Here is a 22,021-nt window from a genome sequence, read left to right on the forward strand (position 1 = left end):
TGTTATAATGGGACTGGTTATTTGTCTGTAACGTTTTTCACAATTCAAGCGGGAAGATTTGAAAATGGCTAATTCAGATCTGAGCCAATCAGAACTGTGAGCGGTTTCATTATCAGCCTTCATTGGTCAGCGATGTCTTTATGAGGAATCCAAAGAATTGTATTCGGAGATTTTTCTCCATTTTCAGCCCAGAAAAGATTTGTTCCATAGACTTTTTATAGATCTCTATAACAAACTATCTCTATAACAGAGCAAATTCTGTATTCTGATGTGCAAAATCAAACCTTAAAACAGAACAATAATATTTCTACATATATATTTCCTGGAAGTGAAGGGACAGTCCCGGAAAGAGTGATATTTTCTATGAATAATTTTCAGTGTCGGATTAGCCGATCTGAGATGATTGAGCAGATACAATGTTTCACTTTTCTTGCTTCTATCCTCCATTGTGTTGTGGAATAAAAGCTCCTTTTCAAAAAAGTTTTTTTTCAGCAAAAACATGCCCCCCTTCTCCTGGGCACCCAGTTCTTCCATGACATATTTGGGCATTCAACTCACCTCCCAGTCCTGGGCAGCACCCTCAAATCTTCAGAAGTATGAGATGAACCCCAAAAACTTGGAAAGGTGGATCTCACACGTACCAACACAGACTATCCCCCAATTTAACTGATCCCCAAAGGTTTTTGATTAAATAGCGGAATAGAAAATATAATCCAAAAAAGTGTATGTATCTCACACGTACACAACCACACTAGGCCCCAATTACTATTGTTTGTACCCCTAAAAGGCTGGATGAGGAGTAGGGGGAGTATGGAACAGGCAGCACCCTCAAATCTTCAGAAGTATGAGATGAACCCCAAAAACTTGGAAAGGTGGATCTCACACGTACCAACACAGACTATCCCCCAATTTAACTGATCCCAAAAGGTTTTTGATTAAATAGCGGAATAGAAAATATGATCCAAAAAAGTGTATGTATCTCACACGTACACAACCACACTAGGCCCCAATTACTATTGTTTGTACCCCTAAAAGGCTGGATGAGGAGTAGGGGGAGTATGGAACAGGCAGCACCCTCAAATCTTCAGAAGTATGAGATGAACCCCAAAAACTTGTAAAGGTGGATCTCACACGTACCAAAACAGACTATCCCCCAATTTAACTGATCTCCAAAGGTTTTTGATTAAATAGCGGAATAGAAAATATGATCCAAAAAAGTGTATGTATCTCACACGTACACAACCACACTAGGCCCCAATTACTATTGTTTGTACCCCTAAAACGCTGGATGAGGAGTAGGGGGAGTATGGAACAGGCAGCACCCTCAAATCTTCAGAAGTATGAGATGAACCCCAAAAACTTGGAAAGGTGGATCTCACACGTACCAACACAGACTATCCACCAATTTAGGGGAAAAAATATATAATAGACAGATAGAGGGAGAGCCGAGACTCAGGAGGATTAGCACAATGTATTTTGGGGTGTCATTTTTGCTATGTGCATACTATGTGTTTGAAATATCTTGTAAATCAGGGGTCTTCAAACTATGGCCATCCAGTTGTTTAGGAACTACAATTCCCATCATGCCTAGTCATGTCTGTGAATATCAGAGTTTTACAATGCTTCATGGGACATGTAGTTCCGCAACAGCTGGAGGGCCATCGTTTGAGGATCCCTGTTATAAATGAACAACTTTGTGTAAAAAAAATGCACTTTAATTTTCTTTTCATATTTTCCAAAAACTTGAAAAGAAATTACATGTTCAAAAGACTCATTATGCTTAACAGAATATACGTTTGGGTGTTTACTTTGCTAAATGGGGTAATTTTGTGGGCGTTTCATTTGCACTGGTGCTCAAGGGCCTTCTTTTTTTTTTAAACATAAATTTTTATTGAAAGTTTTTCAGATAATACAGTAATAACAAAGTATTGGGTAAGGCCGTGATTACATAAACAGAAGCATTAACATCAGCTTCAAATGTGCAAATACAGGAAAAATTGTCAATGAGCAAAAAAAGGCATGTTGAGAGCCCCTAACATAGGGAACCCCCAACCATAATTGCATTATAGGCATACCAGTAAGAGTAGTACCTCAATAAACCATGGGCGAGGGCGGACCTAGAACCCGAACGGAGTGGGAAGATGAAAAGAGGAGTACCTGTCCCCCCCAATGGGAACACACTGTGAACAGGTAGTCCCCAGCGTCGCTTACTGGACAAAGCGGGCTGCCACTACCCGCCCCCTCACTCCGGGGTCCAGGCCGCCAGCGTGTGGTGAGCCCATTACAAAGCAAATGGTGAGCACCATTTACTACTAGCAGACAATTGGAAACCTCAAAACATGCCAGACTTGTTGATTACAATGAGAATCGCCATCGCAGCCTGGAGGGAACTACATAAACACACAAATGTAGGAGATGCCCATTGTAAACAAAGACTACCTATCCGACTACTAGACATCTTGATCCCATGTCTATCTACCCTAAAATGGAAGGACAGTGACATCCACTGGATTGACGACCTCTTTAGCGACATCGACTGAAACCATTTACTTCCCTCACTCAACAATACCAAATCCCTCGTTCGGAACTATAGACTTACACTCGTATCTCCACGTTCCTGACTAAAAACCCACCAGCACCCATCACTATTCCATACCCAGTATACCAGTTCCTCACAACCCCTCCTGGGTCGATAAAAGGCATCACCTTCTTCTATAACATATTCCATGCCAAAAAAAAAAACTTTTCAAAAATGAAATCCCATGATTAAGTGGGAGGGCGACCTCCAACGACCTTTCTCACCACAACAGTGGACCCACACCTTCCGGCACTCGTACGGGGTGTCGAAATGCACCAACCACTGGGAACTGTCGTAGAAAATTCTCTCCCGCTGGTACCTTACACCATATAGGCTGTCTCAATTCTACCCAGCACACTCCCCGCTCTGCTGGCGAGAGTGTGGCCAGGTTGGCAACTTATACCACATCTTGTGGACATGTAAAAACCTTACAAGCTTCTGGAACCAGGTCTTTGGCCTCATCTCCTCTGTAACACAATCGCCCATTAAGCTAAATCCGGCTTTGGCACTCAATACCCTGGCCATCGATCTGCTTCCTAGTAAGGTCAGATGGGTTGTTTCACACATTTTGCTGGCCGCTAGGGCCACCATTACTAGGAGATGGAAAAAAAAAAGAAGCATCAAACCTATTGGAGGTTGTAGCCTCAGTGACACTCACGTTTGAATTTAAGAAATCACTAGCATTACAGTCCCATTCTCTTAGGACACATACCAAACACTGGGAAACATGGATCACTTGGAATGATAAATGAGTGTTAATTGTTTCTGACTATATCTCTCGAATAACAATACCTTGTATTACTTGTTGTTTATGTAAATTTATTTTTTCTGTTGTGTCTTTTGACACCTTGAATGCATTTCTTGTATCTGCTGTTTAAAACCAATAAAAATCTGTTTGGGAAAAAAAAAAGAAGTAAGTGTCGGCCATAAAAGGCCCCAAAAATTAGCCCACATGGGTTTAACTGACAGCAAAGAACTTAGTATTTGATGGCTAGAGGTACAGTAGGCATTCACAGTATACAGAAGTAAGTGTCGGCCTGTATAGGCTCCAAAAAAATTAGCTCACATGGTTTGAACTGACAGCAAATAACTTAGTATTTGATGGCTAGAGGTACAGTACGCATGCACAGTATACAGAAGTAAGTGTTGGCCTGTATAGGCTCCAAAAATTAGCTCACATGGGTTTAACAGACAGACCATTGTTAGACCATGTGTCTGTGGTCAGATGTATCTTGGCACCAACACTGTGTGCCAGAGATATATTCACTTGCCGCTGAACATGGCCATACAGCTCTGGAATGCCCTTTTGCGAGAAATATTTCCTGCTTGGGACCTCCCATTGTGTTGTTCCAATGGCCACAAATTTACAAAAGGCCTCCGAGTCCCACAGTTGATATGGCAGTAGTTTGCGGGCTATCAGTTCCGACAAGCCAGCAGTCAAACGTTGGGCAAGAGGGTTATCCGGCATCATTATTTATTTCCGCTCCAACATTTGGACCACAGAAGCCTGCCTTTTTCCAGAACAACGTGATGACGGCATCATGGAAGGGGGAGTGGAGGGCAAATGTGAGGAGAGATGAGAAGGAGAAGGGGCTGGACGATGAGAGCCTGGAGTGTTGCTTTGTGGGTTCTGATGGTGTTGCTCCCACTGGGCTCGGTTATGGGAGTTCAGGTGCCTTCTTAAGGCGGTGGTCCCTAGGTGAGTGTTGGGCTTACCGCGACTTATGCATGGACTGCAAAGGCTGCAGATGACAACACTGTTGTCAGCAACGGACACATTAAAAAAAACCCACACTGCGGAGCCATGTGCCGGCGTCCTGCTAATGCCAGATGTGACTGTACATGGTTGATGGCTCACTCCTGATACATTTGCAGTCTGCTTTCTACCTCTTGTGCAATGCAAATTCTGCCTGCCTCTCCTCCCTATCTGCCGGCCCGTCTCCCCCTCTGAACTCCCTTCCTCTTTCTCTCTTGTGGACTCCCACGTGATGTCCATAGGCTCGTCATCATCCACGTCACCTTCCCCACTACTAACATTCAAGATCTCTGAGTAGGCAGCAACAGCGGGGACCAACCTCCTTGGGCTGATCTGGGTACTGTCGTCAGACTGCTGAGTGGCGGCTGTTGCTACCTCCTCTTCCTGATCCAATGCCAACAATGGCTGTGCATCGCAAACGTCTTGTGATGGATTGGAAAATAATTCCAGTGACTCAAGTGGAGGGTATGTGGTGGTGGTGTCTTTGGGGGTGCACACAGCAGAGCGTGAAGAGGGTGCAGATAGAGAGGATGAGGAGGGTGCAGAAGAGGAAGGCTGAGTGACCCACTCAACCAAGTCTGGTGCGTCCTTTGCCGTAATTGCACGCGCCTTTTGAAACTTCACAGTTAGGCTCCGGCCTATTGCTCCTGCCCTACCACTACCACCCCTGCATACGTCTCTGTCTCTTCCTCTGCCTGTCATGTTTTTTAATTACCCTGTGACAAAAGTCTCTAGAGAATTGCATTATATCTGGAAAAAGGTAGATAACACCCCACTTCAATATGTGGTATTGGGGTATCTATCACACCAGTTCTACAAATAATTGGCCAGTAACTGTTGTCACTTTGTGTAGCACAGTCAACACAGCAAGAGAGGACAATTTTTTGCAGGACTAAAGTACACTCTTAGAAAAGTATACTGTTAAAAAACACCCCACTTCAATATGTGGTATTGTGGGGCCACTGGTCTATCACACCAGTTGTTGAAAAAAATGGCCAGGGAGTTTATCGCTGTGTGTATCAGACTTAACTAAGCAAAAGAGGCAATATTGTTGCAGGACACAAATGCACTTGTAAAAGTATACTCAGATAACACCCCACTTCAATATGTGGTATTGGGGGGCCACTGGTCTATCACACCAGTTCTACAAATAATTGGCTAGGGAGTTTGTCACTGTGTGTAGTATTGCTGCAGCAATGCTCAGTCAGCACACCTGTCACAATGCTGCACAGTGCACAATACTACTACTAATCCACTATAATATGCTTTCTACAAAGTATATTATACTGTAGATTAACCCCCTCCCCCACCCCCTTTTTAGTGCACTGCACAGCAATACCAAAAAAATTGCAGCCCTTTAAATGACTGTTGTGGACATTAACAGAGCAATTTGTGTCACTGCTGACGATCTCTAACTGCCCCTACAGCACAGACTGGATACCTGCCCCCAATACTAAAGAGACTGTAATAGACCCTATACCGACATTGCAGCACTTTAAATGACTTTTGTGGACATTAACAGAGCGATTTGTGTCACTGCAGATGACGATCTCTAACTGCCCCTACAGCACAGACTGGATAACATGTCCCTATACTGAAGAAAGACTGGACCTATACCGATATACCAGCCCTGAAAAGGACTATTGTGGACATTAACATAGCAATTTGTGTGACTGCAGCCAATCTCTAACTACCCCTAAAGCAACCCCTGGATACCTGTCCCTAACCTGAAAAGAGACTGTAGAAGGCCTATACGGAAATACCAGCCCTGAAAAGGACTTTTGTGGATCTTCACAGTGCTATATGTGTCTAGCAAACTCTCACTGATGAGCACAGCAGACCTCTCCCTACACTGGCAAAAAGAGGAACGTGAAATGGCCGCCAGGTAAGGTCTATTTATAGGGTAGGGGGACTGTCCATGTGCTGAAATGTTTCAATTGGCTGTCCTGTTCCACCTGACGGCTGTGTCATGGGTCAAAGTTCTCCCCAATGTAAACTAATATGGCCGTCGCAAACTACGCCATGTGTTTGCAAATTTGTCGGGTAGCGAACAAGCAAAATTTGCCGTGAACCGACCGCCGGGCGAACCGCAAGGCCATCTCTATTAAGTGGTTAATGTTAGCAGCAATATACTGTTTGAACCAATAATGTGTTAGTTTATAGACAATATTTGAGCAGCAAACACCACTTGTTGAAGATTTCATTGCTTGGTGGGTGAACCTTCTCGAAAGGGGCAAACTTGATCTTTGGACACATTTGTGTGTGTGTGTGTGTGTGTGGGGGGGGGGGGGGTGATTTTTGTATAATTTTCAGGTCATTAATCTCTTTTCTTGTGCTTTTCAGGGGTTTTATTGCTCTAGTTGACTAAATTCAAATGTCCATATTTACTCTGTAGCACTTAAAACCCTAACTAAAAAAAAAACAAAAAAAAAAAAAAAAAAACATAAATTATAATACATTTAAAAAAGAGCACTTTTTATTTTTTTATTTTCCCATCCTTGTTCCCAGAAACTTTAATGACGTTCGTTGTTCAGCTCCGAAGTTATGTGATGTTCGGAAGTTATGGAACGATGGGGGGGGTCCAGGATTGGAGATTATATGTAACTTCACCAATAAATGAGCTAAACATTTCAGTGAAACAATTTTCTACTTCTAACTTATATAAAGGACTGTTATCCGAGGTGATATTATTGTAATCAGATTTGTATGTAGCTGATACTTTGTACATATTTTTGTCATTTACATATCAGGCAGCTCATTGATTTAGCTATGTACAATGATCTGTTGCTTATTCATTAAATAGATACAGATAGACAAAGATTTGACTGGGCTGACCGAGTAGATACAATGTTTCGTTTTTCTTGCTTCTATTCCCCATTGTGTTGCGAGTTAAAAGCTCCACGATCTTCCCAAATACAAAGTAACAAATTTGTGGCGGGAGATTGTTGAGAATCTGTTATTGTAACAATGTTTGAGTGAGGCATAAAAGTTTAGTAACCTCTGCCACCTTGTGGTCATTCCAGGTACAACACCTCGGTGTGTGCAGTACAAGGAGATGAATAGGAAATGGCTAGAAAGTGGAGATGATCTCCGCAAAAAAATATAGAATATATAGAAATAAATTATTATGACTATTATATATTTATTGAAGCCTCACAAACATGTCACCCACATCTCTGTACAAAGAGCCGGACATACGCAGCATTTATTCCTATTCTTAAATAAGGATATATTTTATTAATGTGATAAATTGTATTATTACTGTCAGATGAAGTGCACTCTAAAGGCAAACACTTTGTCTTCTTATCGCACTCAGACTTGTAATACAGGTGAATAGTAATGAGGGGAAATGTGATCACAGGACATCATTCTCTCATCTCTTTTACTTCCAATCTTTTCTATGCTGATCGTCTACTCACCGCTAAACTCCTCCAACCAAAACCATGCACACCTACATAGAGCTCCAATGTCAGAACACATTGTACTCCATATTTCCAGAAATTATTTCCCCAATTTGCTATTAATAGACCACGCCTATGATGGCTCCGAGTTGCTATATTTAAATCTCCCGCCATAATTCTACTGGCCGTTAGGAAGATTCAGCCGCATTATACCGCTAAAGCCGACATTGTAGAAGTTCTATTCATAGATCTGTTCATCTTCCTCCAAAATGACGTCACTTGTGTCGGTTTTCAGCTTTCAAATATTTTCTCCAAAGCGGTAAAATCCTCGAATATTACTGCCACAAGCCCGCCAAGTAAACCCAATCATTTTTTTTTTTTTTTTTTTTTTTTTTTTTTTTTTTTTTTTTTTAATTACCAAACCCAACGGATCTTCTCAGAGTCACCCACTTCTATCTAAGAAGGAGCCGGACATACATGTGTGGGAGATCTGATTGTATAATTAGACACCGAAAATTGTGATCCGGGTGGGGGGACAATGTGCTATAATGACACCTGTCAGTCCTAACAGCAATTAAGTTTTTTTTTTTTTTTATATGATTTTAAAGTCTAATATAACACATTGAATTGATGTGAGTTTAGATAAGCAGGTGATCTCCTTGGTGTCCATTGCCCTCCATCCTTTAGATTAGACACATTGTTGGGATATGGGACCCATAATCCAATGATAAGGTGCAGAGAACCGTTTGATGGATCAGTAGATGACTCCCGGGTGACATAGTCTGAGCTCAGCACTAACTGCAATACATTTTGCTGTTTTTAAACATATTTGTGATGATCTGATGGAGACAACATTGATTGATTTTCCTTCCACCTATTCTGGAGCTGTTGTAGGGTCAGGAAAATTCGCATTACCCTAATTCTATTTTTCACATCATATGGGGGAAGGGGTGGGACTACAACAATAAATAGAAGACTTTACTTGCACAAGTAATAGAAATGAAGGAAACAGTGAATTGTACAGAAATCCTCTCTTCATCCATTCCCTGTTCATATTTGGCGCTATTCTTCCTTTACTGCGGTTTCCTCGTTCTTCCTTGGAGATTACACAGAAAACATTCATCTGTCACACATCATAACAATTTCATATTTATACAATATTACTGTAAAAAAAAAAAAAAAAAAAAAAGGCCTGCATTCTTGCTTATAATAAAAAGATGACCTGTTGGAAGGGGCGGGGTCACAGCCATTCAATACTCTGCAGATAATTTCACTTACTTAGACACATTGTTAACATTTTTCTGATATCTATTTACAAAAACTGTGTTTATTGATTCTTTGTATATATTTATCTGGCAGTGTTGTGATTACTACAGATTTTTACCAGCCCTTTCACTTTTCCTTTATTTTAGGATGTAGGGGGGAAATCCGTAACGGCTACATGTCATGTCTGAAAAATGAAACATTAATTATCGGCCAGTTCCCCGATCATATACAGATCTGATAATGAAACATGTATTACTTTATTTCCAATCACATAGAAAGGTAGAGATCTATGAGAGAAGTAATCTCACTATCATGTTCTGTATGTAGCAGTGTGTGTGTGTGTGTGTGTGTGTGTGTGTGTGTGTGTGTGTGTGGGGGGGGGGGGGGTAGGGATTCTGCATTTTGAACATATGGAAATGTTTTTACATTATTCAATAATCTTTCATTTCTATTTCTGTTTATTCCGTATTAATCAATGAATCTGCCTGAAAATAAAGTGTTAAAGATATTTCTGGGATAAATATCTCCTCTGATGATCTCAGTGTGGGATTTGGTGTTATAATGGGGCTGATTATTTCTCTGTAACGTTTTCACAATTCAGGCGGGAAATTTGAAAATAGCTATTTCAGATCTGAGCCAATCAGAACTGTGAGCGGTTTCATTATCAGTCTTATTTAGGCAGCGATGTCTTTATGAGGAATCCAAAGAATTTTATTAGGAGATTTATCTCCGTTTTCAGCCTAGAAAAGATTTGTTCCGTAGACTTCTCATAGTTCTCTATAACAAACATCCAATAACAGAGCAACTTCTGTATTCTGATGTGCAAAATCAAACCTTAAAACAGAACAATAATATTTCTACATATATATTTCCTGGAATTGAAGGGACTGTCCGGGAAAGAGTGATATTTTCTATGAATAATTGTCAGTGTCGGATTAGCCGATCTGAGATGACTGAGCAGATATAATGTTTCACTTTTCTTCCTTCTATCCCCCATTGTGTTGCGGAATTAAAGCTCCACGATCTTCCCAGATAAAGGAACAATGTAAGGCGGGAGATTGCGGAGAATCTCTCATTGTAACAATGCAGCAGAGGCGATTAGAGCAGTTGGGTGTGTGCAGTACAAGGCGAGGAATAGGAAATGTATACAGCCAGAAAGGGGAGACGATCTCCGCAATAAAGAAGGATGAGATTAGAAGGTTTTATTCATTCCCCTTCCAGTCTGACCGACCTACTTCTCATCTCAAGATTATTAATGATGCTATTTTGAGTTCATTTTAAATTATCCGAAGAGCTAAAACTTGTAAAAGTAATAAATTGTACGATACATAAAGATTGTGACAGCTCGGTTGTGTAGTATGTGGGTGGCTCTTAGAAGAGCCTTTGTGTGTTGTTGGGGTGATGGGTGGGGGAGGGGTATTACTTGGCGCTGGTGTACTTGGTGACAGCCTTGGTGCCCTCGGAGACGGCGTGCTTGGCCAGCTCTCCGGGCAGGAGGAGGCGGACAGCGGTCTGTATCTCCCGGGAGGTGATGGTGGAGCGCTTGTTGTAATGAGCCAGGCGGGAAGCTTCGCCGGCGATGCGCTCGAAGATGTCATTGACGAAGGAGTTCATGATGCTCATGGCCTTGGAGGAGATGCCGGTGTCGGGGTGGACCTGCTTGAGCACCTTGTAGACGTAGATGGCATAACTCTCCTTCCTGCTCTTCCTCCGCTTCTTGCCGTCCTTCTTCTGGCTCTTGGTCACGGCTTTCTTGGAGCCCTTCTTGGGCGCCGGGGCGGACTTGGCTGGTTCAGGCATGATAAGGGATAAGAATGTTTTCTCCGCTCTGAGAAGATAAAGTGTACTGGCGCCGCCCTCATGTGCTGGTTATATAGGCTGTCCTATGCAAATGAGCTGCCTTCCTTCTCACTCTTCTATTGGAAGACTCGGTCATGTGATGGAGAGTGATGTCATGCTTTCCTTCCTCGTTTACCGATTGGTCTAGATGCAAACCTAGAGAGCATTGGCTGGCTTCAAACGTGGCCAATCATAGGGCGAGACGTCATATCATTCAGAGTATAACAGGAAAGGGAGCGGCTCCAGCCATTCATATCTCTTTGAAAACTCCAATATCACAGAGACATGTCTGGCCGCGGCAAACAAGGAGGAAAGGTTCGGGCTAAGGCCAAGACCCGATCATCCCGGGCTGGTCTGCAGTTCCCAGTCGGTCGTGTTCACCGCCTGCTCAGGAAGGGTAACTATGCCGAGCGGGTCGGAGCCGGAGCTCCCGTCTATCTGGCTGCAGTCCTCGAGTATCTCACCGCTGAGATCCTCGAGCTTGCCGGCAACGCCGCCCGCGACAACAAGAAGACCCGCATCATCCCCCGACACCTCCAGCTGGCAGTCCGCAACGACGAGGAGCTCAACAAGCTGCTCGGGGGCGTCACCATCGCCCAGGGAGGAGTCCTACCCAACATCCAGGCCGTGCTGCTGCCCAAGAAGACCGAGAGCCACAAGGCCGCCAAGACCAAGTAATCACCACCGGTTCATCCACATCACACAACACAACGGCTCTTTTCAGAGCCACCCACCCATCCATACAAAGAGCTGCATACATCTACATTGTTATTCGGAGATCTAATTGTAACAATGAAAGATTGCATTTATTTTCCAGGTAGGAAATAAAATACTTACTATGACTAGAAGGTGTGATTCCCCATGGGGGGGGGGGGGGGGCAATGTCTTAGGATGACACGTGGCAGTAATAAGAAATGATGATAGATGTTTATATTGGAACGCTTTCAGTGTCCCTTTTTATAGAGCAATGTCCTCTCATTACAGGGACTCCTCTTCATTCTCCTCCATCCTTTATTTATCATCATCACAAATCATTCTAGAAATAACAATCCCCCCCCCCCCCTCCTTCACTCTCACCGCAACACAAATATACATTGTCATGTCATCTCTCATGGAATCTCAGTTCTGATTGCTGCAATCTTCATGTTTCCCGCCACAATTCTCTTTACACTTCCCATCTACCATCACGATAATACAGCAGCTTCTATTGTGGAACATTCATCAACGGTCCCTTTATTTCACAACGATAATCCATACATTGATAAACGTCCGTTTTGTTGTTTGATACTTCAGAGTCCGCCCTGCTGTAGAGATGATTAGAAAGTCACTGAACACGTGACCTCTACTCTGAGAAAGGAGAGGGAGCGCACACTTTCTTTGTACTCATAGGAAAGACATTAGTGGCTGGCTGTGGGATCTCCCACAACTCTGATTGGCCAATATTTCAAATTTCACCCGCCTGAATTGTGTAAATCGTTACACAAAAATCCATTTCTTTTATACCGCCAAATCCGACCCTGAATACTGAGATCAGCACAGCAGAGGAGAACTTTGATCGGAAAAACATCAACACTTTAATTTCAATCAGATTAGAGAGGGGTGACCGGATTATTACTGACCAAAAAATGTCCTTTATTGCAAGTGCTCGGAATCCACCGCTATACACAGAACACGACAGTCACATGACTTCTACCTTTCTTTATGATGAGAAAATAGAGTAATGATCATCTAGAAATGTCACTGAGCGATATTTATTGTCCCCTTATCACACCCCGAATATTTCTATAAAGAAAGGTGAGGTGACTGGACATAATGCCTAAGAAAGGGGTTTATCGGTGTCTCAACAAGCTAGCTGAAAAATAATAAAGTGATCTAACGATATTGTAAGCGGAGAGAATATAGACACTAGATCGCTTCGATCTGTTGTATTCCAAGTAAAATAAAGTTGTACAATCGGATTAATATGTGTTTAGCTAAAAAGCTTTCATTCCGACGTGATAAAAGTTGATCTAAGAGAAATAAATGGTTACAGCTCTTTGTAGGAGAAGGTGGGTGGCCCTGAGAAGGACCTTTGTTGGGGTGAAGTGGGTCGGTGGGTGTTAGGGTTTAGCCTCCGAATCCGTAGAGAGTGCGGCCCTGGCGTTTGAGCGCATAGACGACATCCATGGCGGTGACGGTCTTCCTCTTGGCGTGCTCGGTGTAGGTGACGGCATCGCGGATGACATTCTCCAGGAAGACTTTAAGCACTCCGCGGGTCTCCTCATAGATGAGACCGGAGATGCGCTTGACACCCCCTCTGCGGGCCAAACGTCGGATGGCGGGTTTGGTGATGCCCTGGATGTTGTCCCGGAGCACCTTCCTGTGGCGCTTAGCGCCTCCTTTCCCCAGACCCTTTCCTCCTTTACCGCGACCAGACATCTCCAAGCTCTTCGTGTATCAGACGAATGTGAAGTAAAAGCACCCAGCCTCGCTTTATATGCAGCATAGGCGGACCTGATGGAGAATAAGGGGGAGGGGTTGGAGGAGGGCGCGTCCAGACGTCACAATAAGTCCGCCTCTCTGTGCTCTCAATCATCCAATCCTCAGCAGTTCCGTGATTTGAATTTCCCGCTCGATGATGCTCTTTGTTCAATAGAAAGAACAACATTTCACTCCTTTTGGGTGACCATTGGATGTTACCTGATCATCATTACTGGTGAGGTCATGTCTCTGACGTCACCCAGGATCCTCCAAATAAATGTCCTCACTACATACTCAGACATCGGAATATTCACATTCAGTGAATAAAATATTATAGTATCCTAATATAAAAAAAGAATATATAAAATAATATATTATGAAGTACATAGAAATCGCAAAAATACCATAAAATGCAGCATTTGTAACACCCCCACCCCACCCAAAACGAGACATAATACCTCCCAGCTTTTAGTAGAGTGCAGATCTCCTAGATAAATGACCCCAACCGGAAAAAAAGAAAGAAGAATACCAGAGATGTGAGCGCACTCAAATGTCCATACAACTGCCCTCCCCCTTTTTTTCCATCAATATGGAAACTAAAATTCTTCTAGCCACCCCAACATTTAGACAATTGTCTTATGAAGAATTATCAGTTTTCCAATATTTTCTAGAAATCCATTTCCTTCCCAATAATTATCACAATCGTTTAGCCGACTTTTTATTACATATTTTGACCAGAGAAGACTTCATAGACCATTAACGCTTCCTGTATATAAAGTTCTCCCCTCAATCCATCCTCCTGTTTATAACAGATGTTCAAACACCTTCCACTGGTGACCTTCCTATCCAGATTACTATATAAAGTCCCCACAATGAACGCTCGGCTCTGGGTTCCTTCAGGTCATACACTGCACGGATAGATTGGGACATCTAGAACCCTTTGCTGATCTCTCACAAGTCATGTTCCCCCAGAGTCCTGGAACAGATGAGATGTCACACAATGTATTATGTCTCCAGAATCCCGGATCTCTCATCATCTTCTATTAGAATGGGATAGGACCCGGCACAGCTGCTGCACATAACCAGAGGGGTACAAACCAATTCCATCCCTCAGTGCTCATACACCAACCAATCTCACCACATCATTGCACTGTATCAGTTAATGTGTTATTCTGCAGCAATACACCCTGGATCAAACATGCCCCATTCTCAGCAATCAGATCTTTTAGCCTACTTGTTTAATTAGAGGTGTACCACTGTATAGACAAATGGATCATTCATTACAGATCGATCTTAGATCCACATAAGATGATAGAGAGATAGAGAGATAGAGAGATAGAGAGATAGAGAGATAGAGAGATAGAGAGATAGAGAGATAGAGAGATAGATAGATAGATAGATAGATAGATAGATAGATAGATAGATAGATAGATAGATAGATAGATAGATAGATAGATAGATAGATAGATAGATAGATAGATAGATAGATAGATAGATAGATAGATAGATAGATAGATAGATAGATAGATAGATAGATAGATAGATAGATAGATAGATAGATAGATAGATAGATAGATAGATAGATAGATAGATAGATAGATAGATAGATAGATAGATAGATAGATAGATAGATAGATAGATAGATAGATAGATAGATAGATAGATAGATAGATAGATAGATAGATAGATAGATAGATAGATAGATAGATAGATAGATAGATAGATAGATAGATAGATAGATAGATAGATAGATAGATAGATAGATAGATAGATAGATAGATAGATAGATAGATAGATAGATAGATAGATAGATAGATAGATAGATAGATAGATAGATAGATAGATAGATAGATAGATAGATAGATAGATAGATAGATAGATAGATAGATAGATAGATAGATAGATAGATAGATAGATAGATAGATAGATAGATAGATAGATAGACCGAAAATCTATCTATCTATGTGTGAAAGGTGCAGTAGCGGCACACCTATTATAATGATTACACAGGGATTTGATTGAAAGGGGAATGGGAATTCAGCAATAGGTGTTAGGATTTAATACTGATCCACATGGGACATCTAGAAATAATGATCGCACCGAGCGATCCCTCATCTGCCGACTTCTAAAGGTTTTATCTGACACAAAAAAAACATGCAAAATAATCCGATAAATTTTGCAGTCTGGATGCCATTTCCTCAGATCTTCAGCTATGAATTGTAATTCTGTTATCAAACTGCACACACTTATCCGTTTTATTCTGTTCCTATGGATTCGGAAAGGAAGCCATGAAATTACATTGTATCTCTTCACAGATCCCCGCACGGAAGTCATTCCTCTTTTTACCAGCAGGTGTCAGTGTTTCTCCTCCATAGAGAATACATTGGAGCAGTTTAGTTCAATTTCATTCAAATGGATCTGATAGAAAACTTCCTGAGCGCTGATCCATCTGGAAACAATGACACCGACTGATCCCAGATCTGCCCGGAGCAGGGAGGGCAATGCTGGGGGGACGATTCATTGTCTGCTCAGAGATCTGTCCCTCCATGTTAGTACAGAATTGTGCTGGATGGAATAAGCTGTGCAAGTCAACTTTCTACTTGTTATTCACTAAGAACGGAATAATCAGATCAGTGAGATCGGAGGAGGATTTTCTGTCATCTCATTTACTGTATTATGGAGAAAAACTGTCCAATCTCAGATCTTCTAATTCTTACACCGATTAGGAATCTCCGATCTTTTTTATTTTATATCATATTTCTGATGAATATTTTCTCATTTGGCAGGAAGGAAAACTGATAGAAAGGATCCTCAGCCATTCAATACTCCGAAGAGAATTTCATTTACTTTGTAACTAGAAACCAGCAACATGTTTACAATGTTTCTAAGAGGGGACAGATCTGCTTCTTCAGACATGAAATATTTGTGTTATTGATTCATTGTACATATCTGGCAGTGCCATGATTTCTACCAGTCATTTCACTTTTTTCTTATTCTAGTTTTAATATGAGGAAATCTATAACTGCTACATGTCTGATAGAGGTCAGTTCCATGATCCTACACAGATCTGATAATGAAACATGGAATCCTTTATTTCCCATCATATAGAAAGGTAGAGATCTACCGCCAGTCCATTCTCACAGTCTATAATTCCTAAATCTATAAAGATATTTCTGATGAATGTTTTCTCTTTTTGAGAATAGAGATCGCTTGTATGATGTAAAGTAACTCCCCTCCCCCATCCCACACAAAGATGGTGACTCTACTTACAAAGATAACGTGCAGATTTTGGCGGGCATTTTAAAAATGCCGCTTTTTTTAAGAAAACCAATCATTGAAAGGCGTGTGAGTTACTTGTCCAATCGGAAGGCAGTGCTGTGTATAAATGGCTCCGCAGAGCGGCAATGCCTCACATTCACTGTTCCAGCAGAGAGTTGAGTAAAGATGGCGAGAACCAAGCAGACCGCCCGGAAGTCCACCGGAGGGAAAGCTCCCCGCAAGCAGCTGGCCACCAAAGCCGCCCGCAAGAGCGCCCCGGCCACCGGCGGAGTCAAGAAGCCTCACCGTTACAGGCCCGGCACCGTGGCTCTCCGGGAGATCCGCCGCTACCAGAAATCCACCGAGCTGCTCATCCGCAAGCTGCCCTTCCAGCGCCTCGTCCGAGAGATCGCCCAGGACTTCAAGACCGACCTGCGCTTCCAGAGCTCCGCCGTCATGGCTCTGCAAGAGGCTTCAGAGGCTTATCTCGTCGGACTCTTCGAGGACACCAACCTCTGCGCCATCCACGCCAAGAGAGTCACCATCATGCCCAAAGACATACAGCTGGCACGCCGCATCCGCGGAGAGAGGGCATAGAAGGGGAGGGCACCACCACTCCTACTACTACTCCCATCATCCCAACACAAAGGCTCTTTTCAGAGCCACCACATCCTCCTATATACAGAGCTATATATATATATACTACCTCATCACACCGACTACATGCTGGAAAATACCGGCTACTATATTTCTATACATTCCCCGGGATCACCTTCACCACATCTTTCTTTTCTCTCCCTTCTCTGCGCTCCGAAGCTCAGTGTGGAAGTAAAGCTCACCTCTAATATAATTACACAGAAAACATTCACATTTCTCATCTAGAAGGGACATCCTTTCTCTTGCCGATTTATTGTAATAAATACAATGGAACTCATCTGTAACACAATTCACACTTCCTCTATATCTTCCCTAATAGATACAATGTTACAATATTTAACGGTAAAACACACTTTCCTAGGAACAGATTAAACAATCTTTGTCTCTTTGGTTCCCATTCTCTCAGGAGACACATAGTTGCATTTTCTAGAAACGTAATAATTTCTTATTTCAAACAATGGAATCGATTTCGAGTCATTAGGAATCGTGCTTAGAGAGCTGATGACCAATCAGCCCATTTAATTGGGGGGGGGGGGGGGTAAACCTTACACAGTCCACATGGAGATGTCACTATGGGGATCAGGAGGGATTTTTCCTCTATCTCCCCTCCCCCCATACTAGAACTGTGTCATCACAGGAGATCACACACGGACACATTACAGGGAAGAATACATCCGGGATTGGAGAGGAAAACAATTCATCTGTATGGAGATTCATTTTCCTGCCCATCCCTCACTCAGCACTATTGTGTACGGATATGAGGATAGGGGGGGGGGGGGGGGGATTACGAGCAGTAGTTTCTCTTTACTTATTATCGCACGACGCCCATGTTGGGGTTCCACTGTTACTGCAAATATTTTAAACCATTAAAATATTGGCAGGCAATTGAATATAAATTATATATATCAGCCAATAGGAGCTTTTAGGTAATCATACAGATTTATCTTCTCAAAAAGTTATAACATTCTCAACACAGGAGACTTCCTAATCATTGTAAGATGAGCGGAGGATGAGATCTCCCGATCATTAGAATGATTCTCCTTAGAACTTTTACATACTAAAACAAGTGAATGATCTAGAAGAGGAAATATTGATCAGCGCCCATCTCTGATGTCTGTGTGCTATTAGATGTGTAGAAGAGATGCGGAGCACTGTGTGCCGTGAGTGTAGGTAGGTATGTGTGGCTCTGTTAGGAGGAGGTGGGTGTAGGTAGGTAGGTGTGGCTCAGTTAGGAGGAGGTGGGTGTAGGTAGGTATGTGTGGCTCAGTTAGGAGGAGGTGGGTGTAGGTAGGTATGTGTGGCTCAGTTAGGAGGAGGTGGGTGTAGGTAGGTATGTGTGGCTCAGTTAGGAGGAGGTGGGTGTAGGTAGGTATGTGTGGCTCTGTTAGGAGGAGGTGAGTGTAGGTAGGTATGTGTGGCTCAGTTAGGATGAGGTGAGTGTAGGTAGGTATGTGTGGCTCAGTTAGGAGGAGGTGGGTGTAGGTAGGTATGTGTGGCTCTGTTAGGAGGAGGTGGGTGTAGGTAGGTATGTGTGGCTCTGTTAGGAGGAGGTGGGTGTAGGTAGGTATGTGTGGCTCTGTTAGGAAGAGGTGGGTGTAGGTAGGTATGTGTGGCTCAGTTAGGAGGAGGTGGGTGTAGGTAGGTATGTGTGGCTCTGTTAGGAGGAGGTGGGTGTAGGTAGGTATGTGTGGCTCTGTTAGGAGGAGGTGGGTGTAGGCAGGTATGTGTAGCTCTGTTAGGAGGAGGTGGGTGTAGGTAGGTATGTGTGGCTCAGTTAGGAGGAGGTGGGTGTAGGTAGGTATGTGTGGCTCTGTTAGGATGAGGTGAGTGTAGGTAGGTATGTGTGGCTCTGTTAGGAAGAGGTGGGTGTAGGTAGGTATGTGTGGCTCTGTTAGGAGGAGGTGGGTGTAGGTAGGTATGTGTGGCTCTGTTAGGAAGAGGTGGGTGTAGGTAGGTATGTGTGGCTCTGTTAGGAGGAGGTGGGTGTAGGTAGGTATGTGTGGCTCAGTTAGGAGGAGGTGAGTGTAGGTAGGTATGTGTGGCTCTGTTAGGAGGAGGTGGGTGTAGGTAGGTATGTGTGGCTCAGTTAGGAGGAGGTGAGTGTAGGTAGGTATGTGTGGCTCAGTTAGGAGGAGGTGGGTGTAGGTAGGTATGTGTGGCTCAGTTAGGAGGAGGTGGGTGTAGGTAGGTATGTGTGGCTCAGTTAGGAGGAGGTGGGTGTAGGTAGGTATGTGTGGCTCAGTTAGGAGGAGGTGAGTGTAGGTAGGTATGTGTGGCTCTGTTAGGAGGAGGTGGGTGTAGGTAGGTATGTGTGGCTCTGTTAGGAGGAGGTGGGTGTAGGTAGGTATGTGTGGCTCTGTTAGGAGGAGGTGGGTGTAGGTAGGTATGTGTGGCTCTGTTAGGAGGAGGTGGGTGTAGGTAGGTATGTGTGGCTCAGTTAGGAGGAGGTGGGTGTAGGTAGGTATGTGTAGCTCTGTTAGGAGGAGGTGGGTGTAGGTAGGTATGTGTGGCTCAGTTAGGAGGAGGTGGGTGTAGGTAGGTATGTGTAGCTCTGTTAGGAGGAGGTGGGTGTAGGTAGGTATGTGTGGCTCAGTTAGGAGGAGGTGGGTGTAGGTAGGTATGTGTGGCTCAGTTAAGGGGAGGTGGGTGTAGGTAGGTATGTGTGGCTCTGTTAGGAGGAGGTGGGTGTAGGTAGGTATGTGTGGCTCAGTTAGGAGGAGGTGAGTGTAGGTAGGTATGTGTGGCTCTGTTAGGAGGAGGTGAGTGTAGGTAGGTATGTGTGGCTCTGTTAGGAGGAGGTGGGTGTAGGTAGGTGTGGCTCTGTTAGGAGGAGGTGGGTGTAGGTAGGTATGTGTGGCTCTGTTAGGATGAGGTGGGTGTAGGTAGGTATGTGTGGCTCTGTTAGGAGGAGGTGGGTGTAGGTAGGTATGTGTGGCTCTGTTAGGATGAGGTGGGTGTAGGTAGGTATGTGTGGCTCTGTTAGGAGGAGGTGAGTGTAGGTAGGTATGTGTGGCTCAGTTAGGAGGAGGTGGGTGTAGGTAGGTATGTGTGGCTCTGTTAGGATGAGGTGAGTGTAGGTAGGTATGTGTAGCTTTGTTAGGAGGAGGTGGGTGTAGGTAGGTATGTGTGGCTCAGTTAGGAGGAGGTGGGTGTAGGTAGGTATGTGTGGCTCAGTTAGGAGGAGGTGGGTGTAGGTAGGTATGTGTAGCTCTGTTAGGAGGAGGTGGGTGTAGGTAGGTATGTGTAGCTCTGTTAGGAGGAGGTGGGTGGCTCTGAGAAGAGCCTTTGGGGGGTGTAGATGAAGGAGGCCTCCGGCTGCTTGGATTTATTTCTTCTTCGGAGCGGCCTTCTTGGGCTTGGCTGCTGCCTTGGGTTTGGCCGCCTTCTTAGCCGGACTCTTGGCGGCTTTTTTGGGCTTGGGTGCAGCTTTGGGCTTCTTGGGGCTCTTTGTCACCTTCTTGGCAGCTGCAGCCTTTGCCGGTTTCTTGGGGCTCTTGGCCGACTTCTTGGGGGATTTTACTGCCTTCTTGGGGGACTTGGCCGCCGGTTTCTTAGGGGACTTGGCTGGCTTTTTGGCCGCAGCTGATGGCTTCTTTTTGGGGGCTTTCTTGGCCTTGTCGCCCTCTTGCTGCTTCTTGTTGATCTTGAAGGATCCGGAGGCTCCATGTCCTTTCACCTGGACGAGGCTCCCCTTAGTCACCAGCGCCCTGATGGCGACCTTGAGGCGGTTGTTGTTCTTCTCCACATCGTATCCTGAGGCGGCCAGGAGCTTCTTGAGGGCGGCCAGGGAGACCCCGCTGCGCTCCTTGGAAGCGGCCACGGCTGTGACGATGAGATCGGACACGCTGGGACCGGACGGCTTCTTGCTGCCTTTCTTCCCTCCTCCAGCTGCCGCCTTCTTAGTCGCCTTCTTCTTGGCGGCGGGCTCCGCTGGAGGAGCGGCGGCTGGGGCGCTCTCAGTCTCAGACATGATTCTAGAAAGTCTATTGGACAGATAAACTTCCCCACTCACCTCTTCTGGGATTATATAGTTAAACGTCCTGCACTGCTATTGGTCGGTACACAACAATCCTCCTGCTCTGCTATTGGTTACACATCAGACACGCCCACTCAGTATCATGGAGTAGTTGGAGAATCTTCTCTCTCTTGTTGTGTTTCCCCAGTAGATAGAAAACCGACTTTTATGTGAAATAGAACGCTGTCCGATCTTCATCGGGGACCCGATCTGCTCACTGGACTGTCACTTATCGGGGGTCACTTACAGCTGCCAGGAGCTGCTGAGGAGGCTGAACACAGAGGCTGCAAACACCTCCATCCTCCTGAGTGTGTGTCCCATTCTTCCTTCTATCTTCTTTTCTACACAAATTCTACACAGAAAACAATCTTCTCACATCTCCCTCTAGAATGATCTTCACATTAGATGAGTAAAGAGTGACCACCAGGAAACATTTCCCTCTAATACAGAACTCTGCTCATTTATAGCTGAGTAGAAGGAGCCTGGAAGAAAAACATCAGCCGGTGACATGAGATCCTTGTGTGATGTGATGGGAGAGATTGTTATACATACAAATGTCTCAGCTGATTACACAATGTCATGTTTAATATACAATGTATCATTATCTGCTCACCATGATAAACATGTTTTTATACAAATACTCTGAGTATGTTTATTGTCACATATTGCTGCAAATCTATACTGGCGGCTACTCAGGTATAATGTCATATAGAGGTAAAGAAGTCACTCTGGAAGACCTCGCCTCTATTAAAATGTAATCTGCCCCCCTCCATTCCAAGCACCGCTCTTCT

The 22,021-nt window shown here is 43.9% G+C and overlaps 3 protein-coding genes across 3 annotated transcripts; 1 reads left to right on the top strand and 2 right to left on the bottom strand.

Annotated features, from left to right (window-relative positions):
- Positions 1-12,946: 12,946 nt before the first annotated feature.
- LOC309543712 (histone H4) lies at positions 12,947-13,258 on the bottom strand (the record flags this gene model as incomplete). Its single annotated transcript, XM_082276159.1, has 1 exon — positions 12,947-13,258. The coding sequence occupies one exon, from the start codon at positions 13,256-13,258 to the stop codon at positions 12,947-12,949; it is 312 nt and encodes a 103-aa protein (XP_082132285.1).
- A 3,486-nt stretch (positions 13,259-16,744) lies between these two features.
- On the top strand, positions 16,745-17,155 carry LOC309543697 (histone H3.2; the record flags this gene model as incomplete). The annotated part of the gene is made up of 1 exon (XM_082276146.1): positions 16,745-17,155. One exon carries the CDS (start codon positions 16,745-16,747, stop codon positions 17,153-17,155), a length of 411 nt encoding a protein of 136 aa, XP_082132272.1.
- Positions 17,156-20,540: 3,385 nt separating this feature from the next.
- On the bottom strand, positions 20,541-21,185 carry LOC309543709 (histone H1B-like; the record flags this gene model as incomplete). The annotated part of the gene is made up of 1 exon (XM_082276157.1): positions 20,541-21,185. The coding sequence occupies one exon, from the start codon at positions 21,183-21,185 to the stop codon at positions 20,541-20,543; it is 645 nt and encodes a 214-aa protein (XP_082132283.1).
- Positions 21,186-22,021: the final 836 nt, after the last annotated feature.

This window comes from Pelophylax lessonae, assembly GCF_965119305.1.
Source record: "Pelophylax lessonae genome assembly, contig: HAP1_SCAFFOLD_320, whole genome shotgun sequence".
NCBI classification, from domain to species: domain Eukaryota; kingdom Metazoa; phylum Chordata; class Amphibia; order Anura; family Ranidae; genus Pelophylax; species Pelophylax lessonae.